The sequence below is a fragment of the Balaenoptera borealis genome (assembly GCF_965194805.1).
Source record: "Balaenoptera borealis genome assembly, chromosome: 20".
In the NCBI taxonomy this organism is placed as follows: domain Eukaryota; kingdom Metazoa; phylum Chordata; class Mammalia; order Artiodactyla; family Balaenopteridae; genus Balaenoptera; species Balaenoptera borealis.
Genome location: NC_138879.1, coordinates 54,418,026 through 54,436,295, shown reverse-complemented (window position 1 = coordinate 54,436,295; position 18,270 = coordinate 54,418,026). Strand labels below are relative to the sequence as shown.

The window sequence follows — 18,270 nt, the reverse complement described above, 5'->3', positions numbered from 1 at the left end:
AGGCATGCTTTCCTGGTGTCCAGAGATCAATGTGGGCTTGGGGTTCAAGGCCAGGAGATTCAAGAACAGAAGCAGTGGCCTTCCCTCTCTCCATCCTTCCCCTCTCTGTTCATGAAGTACTCTATAACTTTACAGATCTCTTTTGCAGTTATTGTCTCATTGGATTTTCATCCCAACAAAGTAGAGAGAGACTAGGTAGAACTGTCCCCATTTTACAGATACAGAAGCTGAGGCTCACGTAACTATATCCGTGAGAGGGCAGCGCCACCTCTGGGAACTGAGGATGCATGGGCCGCAGTGTGTACGTGTGATGTCAGGACCAGGCAGCAGCGTCGGGGGCTTCAAATCAGCCCCGATGGGGGCTTCAGATCAGCCCCGATGGGAGCCTTGAGGCCACAGAAATTGGCAAATGCTACAGACCAGAGCTTCCCATCCCCCCCTTGAAGGGCAGGTGTATCAGCTCATGTTGGGAGCATGAGTGAGTGTCATAGGGATAGAGTTTTAGAGCCTTGAATTTTTTTTTTTTTTAGACTTTAGGAAAACTGGGACTCAAGAAGGATGTCATATGATCCCCTGGCTATTAAATGGCAAAACAAAATTTCATGGAAACCAGTGAAACCCGTTCTCTTTCCGTTACGCTTACGTTACAGTGGGTGAGGGTGAGAAGGTCCTCAGGGAGAAGTTCCTTGGAGGTGGGGCGGGGACAGGATTTGTAGGAAGCTGTGGGTGGGGCCATCTGACTCTGTAGAGAGACTGGACCCTTGATCAGCGCCCGTGACCACAGCTGCTGAGGTGTTTTCAGCGATGGCTGTTGGACGGTGATGAGACCTCACCTCCTACTAAGCATCTTTCTTTTCTTCTCTGGTTGGAAAAGAAACTTGGTCCCCCAGGAGAGAGGTAGTTGGGTGCTGGGGATTAGAGAGATGCTCTCAACCCACCTCCGGCTCAGCAGATACGGGTGAGATCCTAAGAGGTGGTCCTGGCCATGCATGACCCCTCGGAACCAGGCAGTGAGGGGGGAGAAGGGGCTACAGCTGCCCCCATGGTCTGCAAGGTCGGAGGGGCCTGTCTGTGGCCAGCGCAGCCTCTGAGCCGTGTTTCTGTCCCCGCAGTGAATGGACACCACACGCCGGGGACCCCCACGCTCCCTCCTGAGACTGCTCACATGAGTGTCCGAAAATCCGCCGGCGATTCCCAGGTAAGGGGTCCTGTTGCGGGCTGTAGGGGCAGCCGTTGAGGCGGCCCAGGGAGGTGTCGTTAGGATGGGGATGCCATGGGGGTCCAGGTGGCTACAGCCCAGTCCTGCCCCAAGTAGAAAGTGGTCGGTATCTGGGTCATTCCAGCGTACCGTGATTGTGGGAGAGCAGGCGATTGTGGTTTGGTTTTCTCTAGAAGTTGAAGATGGATTTTTCGGTGGTTTTTTTGGCCGCGCCAGATGGCATGCGGGATCTTAGTTCTCTGACCAGGGATCGAAACCGTGCCCCCTGCAGTGGAAGCCCAGAGTCCTAACCACTGGACCGCCAGGGAAGCCCCTAGAAGTTGAGGATGGTTTTGATGGGGTGATGATGATGGGATTATAACTGTTCTTGGGGCAGAAGGTTCCATCCCGCTGTCTGGATTCCTAGTACAGAGTCCAGATTTCCCAACGCTTTAAGAATATGGATGAGGCCAGGCCATTTTCCTTTTCTGCACGCCCTTTTCCCACTGCCTGACTTCACCCAGAATGGAACTGAGTCAGACATTTACCACATGACAGAGGGACAGCTACGGTGTGGAAGGACATGGGAGGGTGTTTTAAGATTCCCAAACTGCGTTCTCATTTGTCATCTCAGCTGACACTTGTGCAAGCGCAGGAGGGAGGTGTCAGTATGATTCCCGTGTTACAGATGAGGTCACGGAGTCTCAGACCGGTTAAGTGACTTGCGAGGGTTGACACGATTACCAGGTGGTCAGACTGGACTTGATGCCGAGTTCTTCCAGTGTCATTAAGCTGTGTCTGAGGAACTGAGGACTGGTCTTATGTGGTCCATCCATGAATTATCCAGAAAATGTCCCTTAGCAGAAGCCTCCAAACCAGCCCTTTCCAGGGGTGAAAATGCCAGGCCCCAAGGATGGTGGTGGTGGTGGTGGTGGTGGTGATGATGTGATAACAATAGTTGCTTGTTGTCAACAACAGTGGGTTCTATGTGCCAGTCACTGGAAGAGAGACCTTGTGGGCTGTGACAGCAGGCGGCTTCAGTGTGACACTTAGCTTTAATGCAGGCAAGAAGGTTAAACCTCAGAAACCTAATTACGTTCTTGTCTTAGGAGGCTGGGCGCTGGGCTCAGGTCAGTTCAGTTCGAACTCTGGAAGAGAACTGGGACGTCTGGGTGGACCAACGCTCCTTCCACGTTGATGGGTTGACAGATCTCCCGGGCCTCGTGTTAGAATGCAGATTCTGATTCAGGAGGTCTGGGGAGGGGCCGGAGGTTCCCTGTTTCTAATGAGCCCCCTGGGTGATGCTGGTGGGGTGTGTGGACCATGGCAGGACAGGCGAGGATCCGGGCACAGTTAGTCGTGCCAGCACGTGTGTGTCCCCTTCACCCCCTGCTCGTGGCACACATCACAGCCCTGGCTCCGTGTGTTTCCTGCAGAGCCCCCCCTCTCAACAGAGCCTCTTTCAGTCCGTTTGAAATGAAGCTTATTTGCCACCTAACTATGGAGTGTTTTCTTAAGACGTCAACCCAAGCTCTGCAGTGGTTTCCCAGCAACTAGAAAAGCTGGTCTACCCGGGGCAAGAACATGGAAACAACCCCTTCCTCCCCGCACCCCCCGTCATTCTTCTCTCGTTCCCTAATGGAACCTGGTTCCCCCCATCCCGAAATACTGTGAAGCTGTTTCTTAACCATATAAAACAAAATGTATCCTGATACATATAAGCTCCTGGGAAGCCAATTGGACAGTGTGCTGCCATAAGCCTTTGACCCATGAATTTCCTTTCCTGCATCTGTTCTTGGGATACACTCAGGGATTCTGATCTATGGGTGAGGCTGTTCACTCAAGCATGATTTACAGCCCTGCCACCTTGGACCCAACCTAATTATCCAGCAACAGGGGATGGGTAAAATGGATGACGGCACCGAACATCCGTCCGGCCAGTGAGACCACGCAGCCGTGAAGACTCCTTCTTCCGAAGAAAATGTCGTGACTCTGGAAAATGCTGAGACATAATGTTGAGTGCGAAAAGCAGAACAAAACTGCACGTATGGTCAGTCTTATCTGGGGGGAGGAAATCTATCCATATGTGAAGACAACTGACTGGAAGAAAAAATAAACCCGAACGTTGGTGGTGTTGCCGTCCGGTTCTCAACCAGGGGACATTGGGCAGTGTTAGGAGATATTTTGGTTGTCACAGCTGGGCAGGGGGTGCTACTGCTATCTAGTCAGTAGGGGCCGGGGGCGTCACTAAGCATCCCACAGGGCACGCGACAGCCTCCACCACAGAGCATCCCCCAGGTGGAAAAGATGATTGGTGCTGACGCTGAGCAACCTTGGTCTAAGGTGATTTTTATTCTCTTTAGACTTTTGGGTGTTTTTTAAGTTGCCTAAAATGAACACATTTTACTGTCATAGAAGGCGTTATAAAACAAGGAGTTGGAGGCGAGGTACTGGGGATGCAGGGAAGGTCAGCTCTGGAGAGCCAGGCCAGGCCTGGGCACTGCTTCAGGACAGGTGGAGTCCAGTGCCTTGTTTTTGGATGATAACATCGAGAGGGGGAGGTGTCATCAAAGTAACAAGAATAATCAATGCAGTGCATGGAGGAAGCAAATGTGCATTCGTTCACTAGTTCCCCAGCTGTGAAAGCGTTCGTGAACCTGCAGAGCTGGCTGTCCTCAAAGGCGCCAGAGGCCAATCATAGAAATGGGTTAAGAAGGGTTGATATTTCCAGAGAGCACTACTGACAGATGGTCCCCAGAGTAGATACAGCGCACTTCAGCCTGCGTAGTATTTACTACCCCGTCCCAGGCTGTCAACTATAATTAGTGACAATTATCACCTAATAATATTGAAAGAAAGAAAGAGGGAACGAGTGAATGAATGAATGAACGAATGAACAAACACATGGCCATTTGAGAGGCAGGGTTGGGGGTGGATAAAGTAGCTTGTCACACCCCTGTTGTGCTCGTTTTCTGCTACCTGCCCCCTCCCTGAGCAAGCTAATCAGGAAAATTAGAATGTTGGGCAGGTAGGGGGCATTATCCAATCTTCATGGAAACTGGGAGTGTGTCTGTACCGTCGTGGGTGGGACTGATGGCTGGGTGCCCAGCACCCCAGGGGTGGTGCCCACCCCAGTTCTGGGAGACCTGGAGGGCCAGGCACAGGTGATGGTGATCTGGCGCCACTCAGTGGAGGTTTGCACGTCTGCAGCTCTGGGGCAGGTTGCCTGGGCGCTGGAAGCACGGGGCCCACCTGATCGGAGGCTGGGGGATCAGAGGCTGAGGATGGGCTTGCTGGCCGTGGCAGAAGCACGTCGGAGCCTGTCCCCTGCCCGCCCGCCCGCCCGCCCGGGGCTAGGGTGACGTGAGCCCCCTCTGCTCCTTGTGCAGGTACTGGGAGGGCAAGGAACCCGCCCACCAGAGCCCAGGCCGTTTAGTGACCCACCTTTGAACTGTTTTAGATTCCCATGAACTGGCCCCCAGGAAGGCTATCTTTAGACACAGGAGAGAGGAAAGGGAATGGGACTTCGAGCTTGGAAACTTAAGGGACCCATTGGCGGGGAGATTCTGAGAGCTCATGTACTTAATTGGGCTCCCCCTCCCCTACTTGGTAAATAGCACATGTTCTATTGAGCATCTGTTTCTTTGCCAGGCACTGAGTCAGACAGATGTAGTAGCCCTTGTCTTTTTTTTTTTAATTAATTAATTTATTTATTTTTGGCTGCCTTGGGTCTTCGTTGCTGCGCGCGGGCTTTCTCTAGTTGCGGTGAGTGGGGTGCTACTCTTCGTTGCGGTGTACGGGCTTCTCATGACTTCTCTTGTTGCGGAGCACGGGCTCTAGGCGTGCGGGCTTCAGTAGTTGCAGCACACGGGCTCAGTAGTTGTGGTGCACGGGTAGCCGTTGTCTTGATGGAGTTAATAGCTGGGACTGGAGAAAGAGGTAAATGTTTATTTCATTTTGGCAGTGATAGGGCCTGGACGGAGTGTGTGCTCTGAGGACCTGACCAGGTGGTGGTGGAAACATCGAGATGGGCTCTTTAAGAAAAGCTGAGACTGGAAAGATGAGCAAGGGTTTAGCTTGGTGAAGAGGTGGTGGTAGGGGAACAGCATTCCAGGTGGAGGGAACAGCGTACGTGGATGCGTAGAGGCAGGATTTCGAAGAAGCCATGGAGTCCGAGTGGGGCTGTGGTTTACTGTGTTAGCAGGTGTGGGGAGGGCACAAGAGGAGGCTGGACGAGTCCTCAAGGCTGCTTTGAGGAGCTTGGGTTTTGTCCTAACAGCGCTGGGAGCCATTGAGAGGTTTCATGCTGGGTCCCACTTGCTGAGGGTGTGGGACCCAGACTTTTCACAGGGTAAGGAGACAGGGTCAGGAAGGCATTGCAGAGTCAGGGGCTCGCTGAATGGGCTGGGAATGACACACTGCCGTCTCCCAGGCACTGCCTCGTCTGTCGCCACCCTCAGTGGGTCCTCACAGTGACAGTAGAGCAGCCCAGGCGAGGCCAGGAAACCAGGCTGGGGAGGGGTTTTTAAAAAGAGGAGAAAAACCTTCTAGAATCATAGGAAAAGGAAATTAAAAAAAAAAAAACTTTTGTTATGGACATGCGTAAACATTTACAAGAGTAGAAGGACTATTATAATAAAGGACCATGGACCGATCATTTAACTTCAATTATTCAGCCAATCTTGTTTCATTTAAACTCCCATCACAGGACTTCCCTGGTGGTCCAGTGGTAAAGAATCCACCTTCCAAGGCAGGGGACGTGGGTTCGCTCCCTGGTCAGGGAACTGAGATCCCACATGCCACGGGGCAGTTAATCCCTTGCGCCACAACTACTGAGCTCACGTGCCCTGGAGCCCACATGCCACAACTAGAGAGAAAACCTGCACACCACAACTAGAGAGAAGGCTGCGTGCTGCAACTAAGACCCAATGCAGCCAAAAACTGAAAAAAACATCAGTAAAATAAAATAAATAAAATGAATGGGTTATATATTTAAAAAAAAATTTTTTTTTAAATAAACTCCCATCACCTCTCCCTAACTTCCCACTGGATTCTCTTAAAGCAAATTCCTCACATATTGTTTTAACTGTAAATATTTCAGAATGTATGTCTAAGGGCGAAGTCATAACATAATACCTCATCTGTAAAATGAAGACGATGCCAGTAACTTGGTGGGGTTGTGAGGACTCAGTGAGATTACGTGTGTCAAATGCCTGCCTCATGGTCGCCTCACAGGGCAGCACTCAGGGCAGGAGCTCTCCCAGTGTATCCTTCCCCCGGGAGTTCCCCTCCCCCTCCTCCCCTCCTCCCCTCCTCCCCTCCTCCCCTCCTCCCCCTCCCTCTCCCTCCTCCCCCTCCTCCTCCCCTCCTCCCCCTCCTCCCCCTCCTCCTCCCCCTCCTCCCCCTCCCCTCCCCCCTCCTCCCCCCTCCCCCTCTCCCCCTCCCCTTCCTCCTCCCCTCCTCCTCCCCCTCCTCCCCCTCCTCCTCCCCCTCCTCCCCCTCCTCCTCCCCCTCCTCCCCCTCCTCCTCCCCCTCCTCCCCCTCCCCTCCCCCCTCCTCCTCCCTCCCCCTCTCCCCCTCCCCCTCCTCCTCCCCTCCTCCCCCTCCTCCCCCTCCCCTCCCCCTCTCCCCTCCCCCTCCTCCTCCCCTCCTCCCCCTCCCTCCCCTCCCCCTCCTCCCTCTCCCCCTCCCCATCAGCAGCAGCATTGGTACAGAGACAGGAAGGCTATTGCCAAGGCTGCCGGAGCACTGGTTGCCCTTCCTGGGGGGTGTAATGGGAGCACTGTGGTGGTCCTGGTGGTGATGATGTGTGTCTGTGGTAGGGAGACCCCTGCAAACTGCAGAATCCATCCCAGCAACTTCCCTGGTGGTCCAGTGGTTAAGACTCTGTGCTTCCAATGCAGGGGACATGGGTTCGATCCCTGGTTGGGAACTAAGATCCCACATGCTGCGCGGCCAAAAAAAAAAAAAAAAAAAAAGAATCCATCCCAAAGGTTCCCCTTGCCCATCCTGGGTGTGTATTTGCATGGACGAACCTGTAGGAAGAGCCCAGCACCTGTCTGTTCTCCTTGGAGACTGGTACCTGGGCCCCTGCCGTGCAGCCTCAGTCTGCCTTCCTCCCAGAAAGCCCAATCTTGGCAAGTGCCCCGGGCAGAATTGAGAGTTTGGGAGGGTCCAGGGTGGGCAAGCTGGATGAGTTGATGCATTTAACACGTCTGAGTAAGCTATAGTTGGTCACAACGTGACGTTGCCCCAGAACCTGTTGGGTCTGCTAACAGAGGTGCTGTAGTTAGGGGGGCCTCAATGAAACGACAGAACAGACATCCTCCATGGAGGCCCCCAGACTCTGCCTTAAAGACCCTGGCCACCGGAGACCTGCTGGATCAGCAGTTCTGGGAGGTGGGCGGGGGCACCCGATGGGGGGGAGCTAATTCTGATGCGCTCCAGAGCCTGAGGACCATTGGTGACAGATGGTGAAACTGAGGCTCAAGTTAACTTGGCAGGATGTCAAGGCTAGCGAGTTCATCTTCTTGTCTGTGAAACGATGACATGTAAAGGTCCCTTTTAGCTGGACGGTCCAGGGATGTCAGTTTCATTAGCTGACTTTACTTACCTGCCGAAGTAGGTCTCGATGGGAGCGAGGGACTGAGGGTGGTTTTGCGGGGGGAGGCAGGGAATGAGGGGACCATGGGCAGGAACTCCATCAAGCTTCTTATTTTGCCTGATGTGCAGTTGCGTTCCTGAGGCAGGGGCTGACCACCCCCCACCCCCAAAACGCTCATCCCGCTGGGTGGTCCAGAGCTGTGCTGGCCTGGGGATGGGGGCTGCTGGTTCCCTGAGGCTTGCTGGAGAAGCCTCTTCGTGCTTCTTCTGGGCCTTTCTCTGTAAAGTCCTAGCAGCCACTTCCTTCCCTTCCACTAGAGACAGAATAAGGCCACGAGTCCCAGGACACACATGTGATGCCACTGCAGTGCCTTAGGGGCGAGCCTGCTTCCCAGCTCGCCGTGTGGCTCAGGACCGGAGTGGGCATCCCATGTCCTGCTCGGGGACCCTATGGAGTCCCTGATGGAACTGCTGATGGAACAGCAAAGACCCAGAATTGACCCTCCCCTTTAGGGTCATAGGCTCTTAGGACCAATGTGGTGTTTTCAGCTGGCAATCCTTATTTTCCATTCCAGGACCATCCTAGGTCTGGGGCAAGCTGCTGAGGTCCTGTGGGCTTGGTGGTCCTTGGGACGATGGTTTTCTTGCTGGCAAAGGGAAGACATAAAAAGGCAATCCAAAGTCCGAATGGAAGCCGAAACACAGCCTCCCTGCTCTCGGGGTTGGGAAGGTGACATGTCACGGATGTGGCCAAGCACCCCAGGCCACACTGCACGTAGCTGGGGTGTGATATGTCGGACCCGGGGGATTTGGAATAAGATGTCGTGTTCTGAATCCTCAGTGCGAGGAGGTGGTGGCCTTAACTCTCTGCTCCCCGGGCGGATTCTGCAGGTTAAGGCAGCAAGCAGCGTGCAGAACCACTTACCAGCAGAGGGCAGCTGAGGGGTTAGCTCCCCCAACCACCGACGGGGAGAAGAGGAGGCAGACCTGCTTTGGAGCAGTTTTCTCAGAGCCCGTGCTGGAGGCTTCCTCCAATTCGTCTTCAAGCCAGGGCGCGGGAGGCTCCTGCCTGCCCTCTCCCAGAATATGGACTTGGGGGTTAACGGCAGCTGGAGCATCCCCAAACTTCCCTGGCCCGAGGCTTTTAACCAATCCCTCCACCTTCAGGGAACCCGAATGAAAGAGGATGTCCAATATGGAGAACAGCTTTGACGATGTTTCTTGTGTCTCTCCCCAGAACCTGGGATCCTCGTCACCAGGCAAAAAGCAGAGCAAGGAGAACACCATCACGGTAAGCGGCTCCCGCAGAGCGCGCGCTTGTTGGGTGGCAAGCTGGGACTGTCTCTGATCCATGGCTCGGCTGTTGCCATGGCAATGCGGACCGCTGAATGGAAGCCATGTCCAGCCTGGTACACGGGAAGTTCCAAAGCTTGGATGTTGCCGAGGGTTCCCCCCTTGCCTCCCCCCGGCCCTTCTTCTCTTGATTTCTTGTTTCACTTTTTCTCTTGGGGCAAGCAAGTGGAAGGACTGTGGTTGGAACGGCGCAGACGCCATTTTTACAGGGCAGGCAGACGCGTGCAGGAGTGGGTTGGAGGGGGTGTACTGTGCTCTGCGCAAGTGACATGACGTGTAAATTACAGCCACGGCAGGGTGGCTTTTGTGCAGGGTAACTTCTGGAAGACATCAAAGTTAAAAGGAAGAGAAAGCGCCCTAAGAATAGAGTTCCTGGGAGTTCCTGATGGGGAAGCAGGCAGCCTCTGCCCAAAGCGGCCAGACAGCCTCCCAGGGCTCTTCCAAAAGCCCGCCGAGTCCCCACGCCACCCCGCCTCCGGCTCCACATCAGCCCTGCGCTCAGGGAAGGCGGGCGCTGGACATCTCTCCCCCCTCCAAGTAGAGAAACAGCTTGTCCATCTACTCAGCTAAGAACTTGGAGCTGGGAGACGTGTGGTCCTAGGTGTGCGGTTTCCACCCAAGTGCAGCAGCTCTGGGGCCAGAGAAAGGCTCCTTCAGGCTCTGTCACACAGTTCTCTCCATGCTGCCCCCCCACTACGGAGATGGAAGCAAGACGGGGTCCCCTGCCCCGGCTCACGCAGGCTGCAGATCCTGCTTTGAAGGATTTGGGGAGGAAAAAGCGGTAGGCAAACAATGGCAACAGTCATAATTGCTGCCCCTGTGTGTACATTTATTAGGCACCAGTAGGGTTCTGAGCACCCATTTCATTCTCCGCTCACTGTGGGAGGGCAGGTGATTGGACCAGGGTAGTGTGGGGACTGGGAACTCGGGCTCTGAAGCCAGGGGGTCAGCACAGCACCCACCAGCTGGGCAGCGACCCGGCCTCTCTGGGTCTCAGTGTCCACATCTGTACAATGGGGAGACGATGGGCATGTGCGCCCTAGGGATGGTGTGGAAAGCACGTACAACAGCCTGGCACACAGTAGGTGCTCAATTCACACCAGTCTCTTCATCACCCTGTTTATAGATGAGGAAACTGAGGCACAGAGCAGGACCTCGCCGAGGTCACACAGCTGGGAAGCATCAGCACTTGAGACCTGTGCTCTTACCCACCAGCGATGCCCCAGGTGCAAGTTGCCTCCCGAGGGTGGGACCAGGTGGCTCAACCCCGGGCCAGCAGCAGCTTCCTTGTTGCTGGAGCTGATGGGGAGGGCGTGGACAGGCCCCCGGGGCAGACGTCCTGAGAGCACGGTCCTCATGTTCACAAAAAGGGGCAAAGCAGGAGCTCCCAAAGTTCCCTGAAAGATGGAGAAAGAGGGAGAAGAAACTGCAAGAGAGGGGATACATTAGCATTGTAGAAGGAACGTGAATAAGAGAAATGAAAAGTGAAAAGCAGAGCGTTAGGCCTCCCATGGGTGATGGTGCCCAGCTCACGGGGTGCCGCCCGGGTCCCTGCTCTGGTCTGCCTTTCGGCCAGAGCTTAGGGCTTTGTCAGCCTGGGCGTGGCCCTGGGTCTCCTGGCAACACACCTCCTCCATCCCTGCCTCACTGCCTTCCCTCCTCCTTCCCGCCGCCCTACATCAGTGCTTCTCATCTGAAGCCTTGGGGATACTTGTTTAAAATGCAGATTCCTCTGTTGGTCACTCTGGGGCGAGGCTGGAAAGTTTACGTTATAACCAACACCCCCCGCACCCCAGAGGTTTTAAATAAGCACTCAAGCCTTGGGGACTTTTTGCTGGGAAAACTGAGAAGGGGCACAGAGTGGGTGAGGAGCAGAGCCCCGGACTTGAACCTGGGTCTGCTGACTGCCAGCCCATGTGGCCATCCTCATCTCCAGGCTGGAGACGGGCATCCTCGCCGGCCGGCCGACCAGTGGGGCTGAAGAGCTCTGTACCGTGGCTCTTTCCCCTCCACGGGGCAGTCACTCTACCGCTGCGGCCCCTTCCTCTGAGTCCTGATCCTGCAGAGCTCGTGGCTTCCCTGGGAGGAGATGCTGGGGGGAGCGGTGGGGGGAGGCTGGGGCCCCAGCTTCCCTCGCCCCGGTGTGCGGGGATAGGGTGAACATCCTCTTACATGGTCTGACCCAAGCGGCAGAGATTTGCAGGCGGCGTCTGAGACTGGCTCACGGTGTGGCCGAGAAGCAAGGACCGAGCTTGATTCCGACGCTCCGGCTCCCCGACCCGGGCCTGGAACAAATTTTGAAGAGTCTGACACGTGGGCTACTTGACAGCAGTGGGGCCCCGGGCAGGGCTGGCAGCGAGTGGGCTGCTTGCTTGATTGGAAGTGACGGGCGCTAATGGCAGTTCACAGCCTCGGCACCAATATGATGCGTCAGAATCTGGAGGATTCCAGAAAAGATGACAGCAAAGCCACCTAGCCACACTCCTGTCCTAGAAAGAAGAGTCTGGGGACTCCTCTAGTCTTCAGTCTGAGCTTCCCGGCATGGCCCCTCTGGGGCCCCGGGTGGGAGCTCGGGGACTGGATATGAGTGCTTGAGGGCATTTCTATTCTGCTTCCACAGGTCCCAGCTCTGGCTTTTGCCTCTGTCACCCCCTCCTAGAGTAGCCTCTCCCACCAGGAGGAAATTCAGGGCCCGCTTGGTTGTGAAACCACCTTCTCTTCTGTGTTGCAGGCGGCTGTCAGAGAGGAGGGCACATACATAGCTGCGGCCTCTGCCTCCAGGGAGGCCTCCGTGCTGGGCTGGGGCCGGGGCTTGCTCCGGGCCTCCCCATGTCAGCCCCCTTGGGTGGGTCACACTTGTGTTCAGCGGCCCTTGTGCCATGGCCAGGTGCCTGAGTGGTGGCTGTAGCCCCCACAAGAGAGTTTCTGAGGGCAGCTCTTGTGGTTCTGGCTGCCCCCATGCAGGCCGGCCCTGGCAGAACCTCTGCTGCTCAGGGGGCCCCCTGGCCGTCAGGGGCAGAGCGGGTGTTACTCCATTTACTGAGGGCTGGAGAGAGCAGAGTTGGTGCCAGAGCAAAGACGCTGTTGGTTGAGGATGGTGATCTTGGGAGCGAGAGTGGGAGGGGCTCCTGGAACTTCGCCCAAACAGTACATAGTGGAGGCATTCCCCCGTCTCCTCCCCGTCCAGCACCCCTTCCTGCCTGAGCCCCTGCCTTGGGTGGGGACGTGGCACGGCTACGCCTAAGTGTGTTAGAAGGTAGCATGACATAGATTAAGTGTGACGTAGATTGCTTGGTTTCTGACCCTGGCTCCACCATTATACACAAAGAACTGCAATTACATATTTACTTGTTTGCCGTCTTCATCAGGCTGTAAAGCCGTCGAGGGCAGAGGCTACACCTTCTGTCTCTAGCCTCCGTTCATTGTACCAAGAAACATTTACAGCTCCCATCACATGGCTGTGCTGGGCCAGGTACTAGGGACACAGCGGGGAGGAGGTGGGCTTCCTCCCCTCCTGGGACAGACTGTCTCGCGAAGGAAGAGAGATGCTGAATAAGCAGTCACGAGAAATACAAATGCACCTGTGCCAAGTGCTGGGAAGATCTAGCCTACTGCGTGGCACCAACCAGCCTTTCAACAAACGTTTGCATGGACCGAGCATGTGTTCCATGGCACAGCATCGTGGGTGAGGGCTCGAGCCGTCAGCCCAGACTAGATGCAAATACTTCTGTGATCCTCAGTTAATCAAATGAGGCCAGTGTGACCCAGCTTGTGGGGTTGCCGGAAGGATGAAGTGAGGATGCACGCCAAGCTTTTGCAGAAATTCTCCCAGGATGCCTCCCAGGATGGGGCCGGTGAGGTGCAGTTCTCGAGACGCCCACCAGGGGGTGCAGGGCTCTGCCAGAATTCAGAGAAATTCCTATGGGATTGCTGGGGCTGCGAAATCCCAAAACCAGAGTTGACAGGGATGGAGACGGCCACCCTGGGGCCACTGGCCAGTCCATCCAAGGGCTGGTGTCCTCAGAGAGTGGCAGAAGCCCCAAGAGGGATGAAGCCTTGTCCTCCCGCAGCCCTGCTAGCTTTCACCTTCAGTGGTTGTTATAGGGCCACTTGTGGTACGCCCCTCCCCTGTCACCTAGACCCCAGACAAGGCACTCTAGAAGACCCTTGTATCCACTTCTGAGTACCTGCTTCCACCATGCTTAATGCCCAGTGCAATATCATAGTTAATTTATCATTAAATTTGCTTGAAGTTTTCATGGATTACATTATTAAACAAAATAAAGATAGGCTGTGGTCATCATTGTTTGTTGAGGCAAGAATAGCTGGAACGTGAAATAAGGAGTATGTGAAACTGTGGAATCCAGCCCTGGTTTCCAGAAGGAGGCTCATCTCTGGACAAACTTGGGGGTGTCAGCCCAAAAAAGAGGGTTTGGGGACACCATTGCCCGAGCTGGGCATTGAGAGGCTGGCCACCCCCCAAGCAGACTCCTGCAGGCCAGTGATACCTCGGGTGGCTGGGGGGTGGGGCATTGGGAGAAAACTTCTCATCCCAGGGGTTCCGTGGGCCTCTACCTTGACCTTGGTGGAATTCCATGCTCCCTGTCTCCAGGGCTCTCGGGGTCATTCCTGGCCCTGATCCTTCCTCCTGTGTCGTCATGCTTCCCTCCAGAGCGGGAATCCCCACCCTTACGTCGGCCAGATGCCAGTATCTGGGAGGAGGGGGACCTTCCCTTGGCTGGGATTTCTCCTGTGTTCTCCCCCCAGGAGTGCAAGCGAGGCCTCTGCCCCCGGGAGCTGGCGGGGCCTGGATTTACTTCTAGCCGCCCCCAGGCACCTGAACCAGAGGCCATGGCTGGGGGCCCACGGGCCTGACTGGGCTGGCAGAGGGTTGCTCTGGCTTACAAGGTGTCGTTGTTGTTGTTGTTGTTATTAACCATGAATGAATTGCTAACATTTAAGCGTTGAGACACTTCACGTAAAAATCCGGATCCTCCACTGCTCTCGTGTCATCGCGTAAGCTGACAACCCTGGACTCCTCACTCTGGCTTGGCAGCAGTTGGCGGGAGCTGAGAGGGATCTGCCCCCTAGTCAGACATTCGCAGACACCACCCCGCTTCCCAGAGTGGAGGCTGGTCCCCCCACCAACCCAGGCTTCAGTTTCCATGACGTGCGGTCCCTCACTTCTTTGCGTGGCTGCCTGACGCTGGAGTGCGTGGCTTGTATTCAGAACCTCGGGGGTTTTCTGCACTGTTCTCGCCTTGAACGTCTGATGGCTCCCACTTCGGCAGATGCTGGGGCTGTGACGAGGGCTAAAGACTGCCAGGGCTCAGGCCTTGCCTTCCCGAGGCCTTGCGGCTCCCGGAACAAATTAGCGGCCTCTCTAGGAGCGGATCTGGGGCTTGAAGCAACGTCAGCAGGGTCAGCGGCGAAGCCACTTCTGCCGACCAGGGAAAGCCAGGGGCACCGCGATCGTGCTCAGGCAGAAAAGTCGGAGGCAGAGCCCAGGAATCTCTGCGCTGCTCTCTCCTGGGCCAGGGCCAGCCAGCCCCAGGCACACACCCTGCATTATCATTTAAACTCTCTTTGTTCATAGAATATGCATCATGAGGTAAAATTCACAAGGTAACTTCTCACCCAGGATGCTCAGCCACTTCATTCCTTTCCCTGGAAGCAAATGATGTTATCAGTTTCCAGAAATATACCAAACGGGTATCTATTCCTTCCTCCTCTTTCTTTTAAATTTTATTTATTTTTTTAAAGATTTATTTACTTATTTTTATTTTATTTTATTTATTTTTTTTTATAGCTACTTTATTTTATTTTTTTTATTTTTGGCTGTGTTGGGTCTTCGGTTCATGCGAGGGCTTTCTCTAGTTGAGGCAAGTGGGGGCCACTCTTCATCGCGGTGCGGGGACCGCTCTTCATCGCGGTGCGCGGGCCTCTCACTATCGCGGCCCCTCCCGTCGCGGGGCACAGGCTCCAGACGCGCAGGCTCAGTAGTTGTGGCTCACGGGCCCAGCTGCTCCGTGGCATGTGGGATCTTCCCAGACCAGGGCTCGAACCCGTGTCCCCTGCATTAGCAGGCAGACTCTCAACCACTGCACCACCAGGGAAGCCCCCATTATTTTTATTTTTTATTTTTGGCTGCGTTGGGTCTTCGTTGCTGAGCGCGGGCTTTCTCTAGTTGTGTCGAGCGGGGGCTACTCTTCGTTGCAGTGCGCAGGCTTCTCATTGCGGTGGCTTCTCTTGTTGCGGAGCACGGACTCTAGGTGCGCGGGCTTCAGTAGTTGTGGCTCGTGGGCTCTAGAGCGCAGGCTCAGTAGTTGTGGCGCACGGGCTTAGTTGCTCCGCGGCATGTGGGATCTTCCCGGACCAGGGCTCGAACTCGTGTCCCCTGCATTGGCAGGTGGATTCTTAACCACTGCGCCACCAGGGAAGTCCCCTCCTTTTTTTTTTTTTTTTCTTTTAATTGAAAGAAATTTTTTACACTAAGATAGCAAACAGTTAATACTATTCTACCTTTTCTCCCTGCCACCCACCCACTTAACACTGTATCCTACCACACCTTCCTTATCAGTACAGAAGAATGTTCTTGCCATGTCTTTCACCATGGATATGACACCCATACATGTCTGTCTCATACTTTTTAACCATTCTCCCACTTGATGGACAGTGGAGTTGGGTTCCAGCCTTTTGCTACTGCAAACCGAGCCGTGGTGAAAACCGTGTACGTATGTCACTGCACCCGGGTGTAGGTATCTGTAGGATAGAATCTTACAAGTGCAGCCTCTGGGTGGAAGGCTGTGGACATTTGCAGCGTTGCTAGCTTCTGTTGCACTGCTCTTTAGACAGTTTGGACTGATTTCAGCCCCTCTGGGGTGGGGGTGAGTGCCGGTTGCCCCTCATTTGAAAGGCCGACTGCCAGAGCATCCCAGGATCCCAGTGCATGTTCTCTATCAAGCTAGCCCTGTAGGGGGACCTCTTCAGTGCCGTGTCCTAGGACCGAAGCCTCTCCAGCTTCTCCCAGCCCTCCAGCCAAGCCATGTTCTTTCCTGTTCTGTGTCCTCCAGATAAACTGCGTGACATTTCCTCACCCAGACACGATGCCGGAGCAGCAGCTGCTCAAACCAACCGAATGGAGCTACTGTGACTATTTCTGGGTAAGTGGTGCCTCGGCGTCCCCCGCACTGCGGCCCCAGGGACTAGGAGTGGACACCCGGGAGGGGGGCGGTGGCTTGAACTCAAAGCAGAGCGACCTCTCCAGATGAAACCTAACGGGCTGGCAGTCGATTGAGCACTGGAGGCTGGAAACTTAAGTCCCGCTTGGAGTCTAGATCATTCCATAAATCTCAGAAAGTCCACAGGGCAATATGGAAACTCCAGGCAGAATGCAGGTTAGCTGGAGGGTCCCCTTGCCGCTCAGTGGTAGCAGGAGGCCAGAGTCAACTCCACCCTGGGCTCCAGACCTGCTCTGTCACTCTTGTAGGTGACCTTGGACAGTGCTTCTCCTCCTGGACGGCCTCCCTGTTTCCGTCAAAGTCACAAGGAGGTTAGGCACAATCTGTACGGGACTCCAGTTTGTATAATTCTATGGTTCCAGAGCTTTTGCGTATTGTTCCATGGGTACGGAGTTTCAGTTTTGCAAGATGAGAAAGTTCTGGAGGGGGATGGTGGCGATGTTTGCACAACAGTGCAAATGTCCTTAATGCCACCGAACTGTGCACTTAAAAATGGTTAAGATGGTAAATTTTCTGTGTATTTCTCCAAAATTAAAGAAATATCTTTTGACAGATGCAGAGTCCTACTCAGAAACTCTGGGAGTACTCCTGGACATTTGCATTTTAAAGTTCACAATGGCTTTTAAAATGAAATCACCCCATTCTGGAATCAGACAGCGGTGATCGTTGTACGACCTGTGTATATATTAAAAACCAGTGAATTGTACACCTAAAAAGAGTAAACTTTGGCAGAGGCCCCAAGGAACCAGAAATTTTAAAAATCAAAACTTTTTTTTTAACCACCAGTCAGAATGGATTATCTACCCTTTTTTAGATTTGCTAACCAAGTACTAGACAAAAATGCTTTTGTCTTTCTACCAAATCTCTTGCCCTTCAGAAGGTAGCCAAAGATTCCTATTGCTGTGTTTCTTCCAGATCTTCTGAGATATGTGCAGAGGCAGCAAATATTGTAGAAAGGGCTCTGGCTTTGGCGGCAGACACACCTCGGGGGCGGGGGTGAGCGCAGGGGCGAGGGTGAGCGGGGAATCCGAGTGTACGAGACCTCGCAGGCTCCATAAGTATGCTGGGTTTTATTCTGTTTGCAGCAGGAAGGTGGTGGAGGGTTTAAGCAGGAATCGGATGTGATCTGATTTGCCCGTGTCATGCAGGGAGGGCTGTAAACAGGCAGAAGTGCCCGTGAACCTGTGGGAGGCCAGGAGGGATGATGGCAGCTGTGGAGGTGGAGGGGAGGAGCTAGGTTGGAGACATCGTCCTTAAGGGGGGTGGGTGCAGGAGAGACGTCATCCATAAAGAGGGGAGCAGGAAACAGAGCATGTGGGGGAGACCAGCTCAAGCCCCAGGAGTGGGCACCCTGGGAGCCGGAGGTCAGCGGGTGGCGGATGGCGGGGGATGGTAGGGGGCCGGGGGGAGGGGATCGTCCTGCTGCAGGTCAGCGTCGTCCAGGTCCCATCTTGATTCAAGCCCTCCTGGGACTCTGATACTTACCCCAGGGTTTTATCTCTCGGACCATCAAGGCCTTTTCCTCTCATAGAAATTTTTCTGCTGACACGGTTATTAAAGCCCACTTCCTCGGGCTGGTTTTCCCAGTGTGGACAAATCACTCAGCATATACATCCTCTCAGGGAGGCAGATTGGGGCTCAGTATTTCAAATAATTTTTCTTTGGCTTTTTCATCAAGATGTAGTACTCATACAGTGGAGGGCACACGTCTTAAATGTACTTGGAGTAACTTTTCAATGGCTAGAGCAGCCCCCTTGTGACATGGTGTTACCCCGTGTGGTGGTGATCTCCCCGTCAAGAGAGGTATTACAGTGTGGCTGAGAGGGCCCTGGGTCAGGGCAGCTGAGGAAGGGATCCTGCATTGGGAGGGAGTGG

The 18,270-nt window shown here is 54.5% G+C and overlaps 1 protein-coding gene across 4 annotated transcripts in view; it reads left to right on the top strand.

The window, feature by feature from the left end:
* Positions 1 to 18,270, top strand: part of GAS7 (growth arrest specific 7) — a 205,118-nt gene that overhangs the window by 153,639 nt on the left and 33,209 nt on the right. For all 4 annotated transcript variants that reach the window (XM_082373303.1, XM_082373301.1, XM_082373302.1 and 1 more), the window contains exons 4-6: positions 1,113 to 1,198; positions 9,039 to 9,092; positions 16,228 to 16,317. In XM_082373303.1, coding sequence (XP_082229429.1) covers positions 1,113 to 1,198; positions 9,039 to 9,092; positions 16,228 to 16,317 — 230 coding nt within the window. The remainder of the gene's footprint in view (positions 1 to 1,112; positions 1,199 to 9,038; positions 9,093 to 16,227; positions 16,318 to 18,270) is intronic.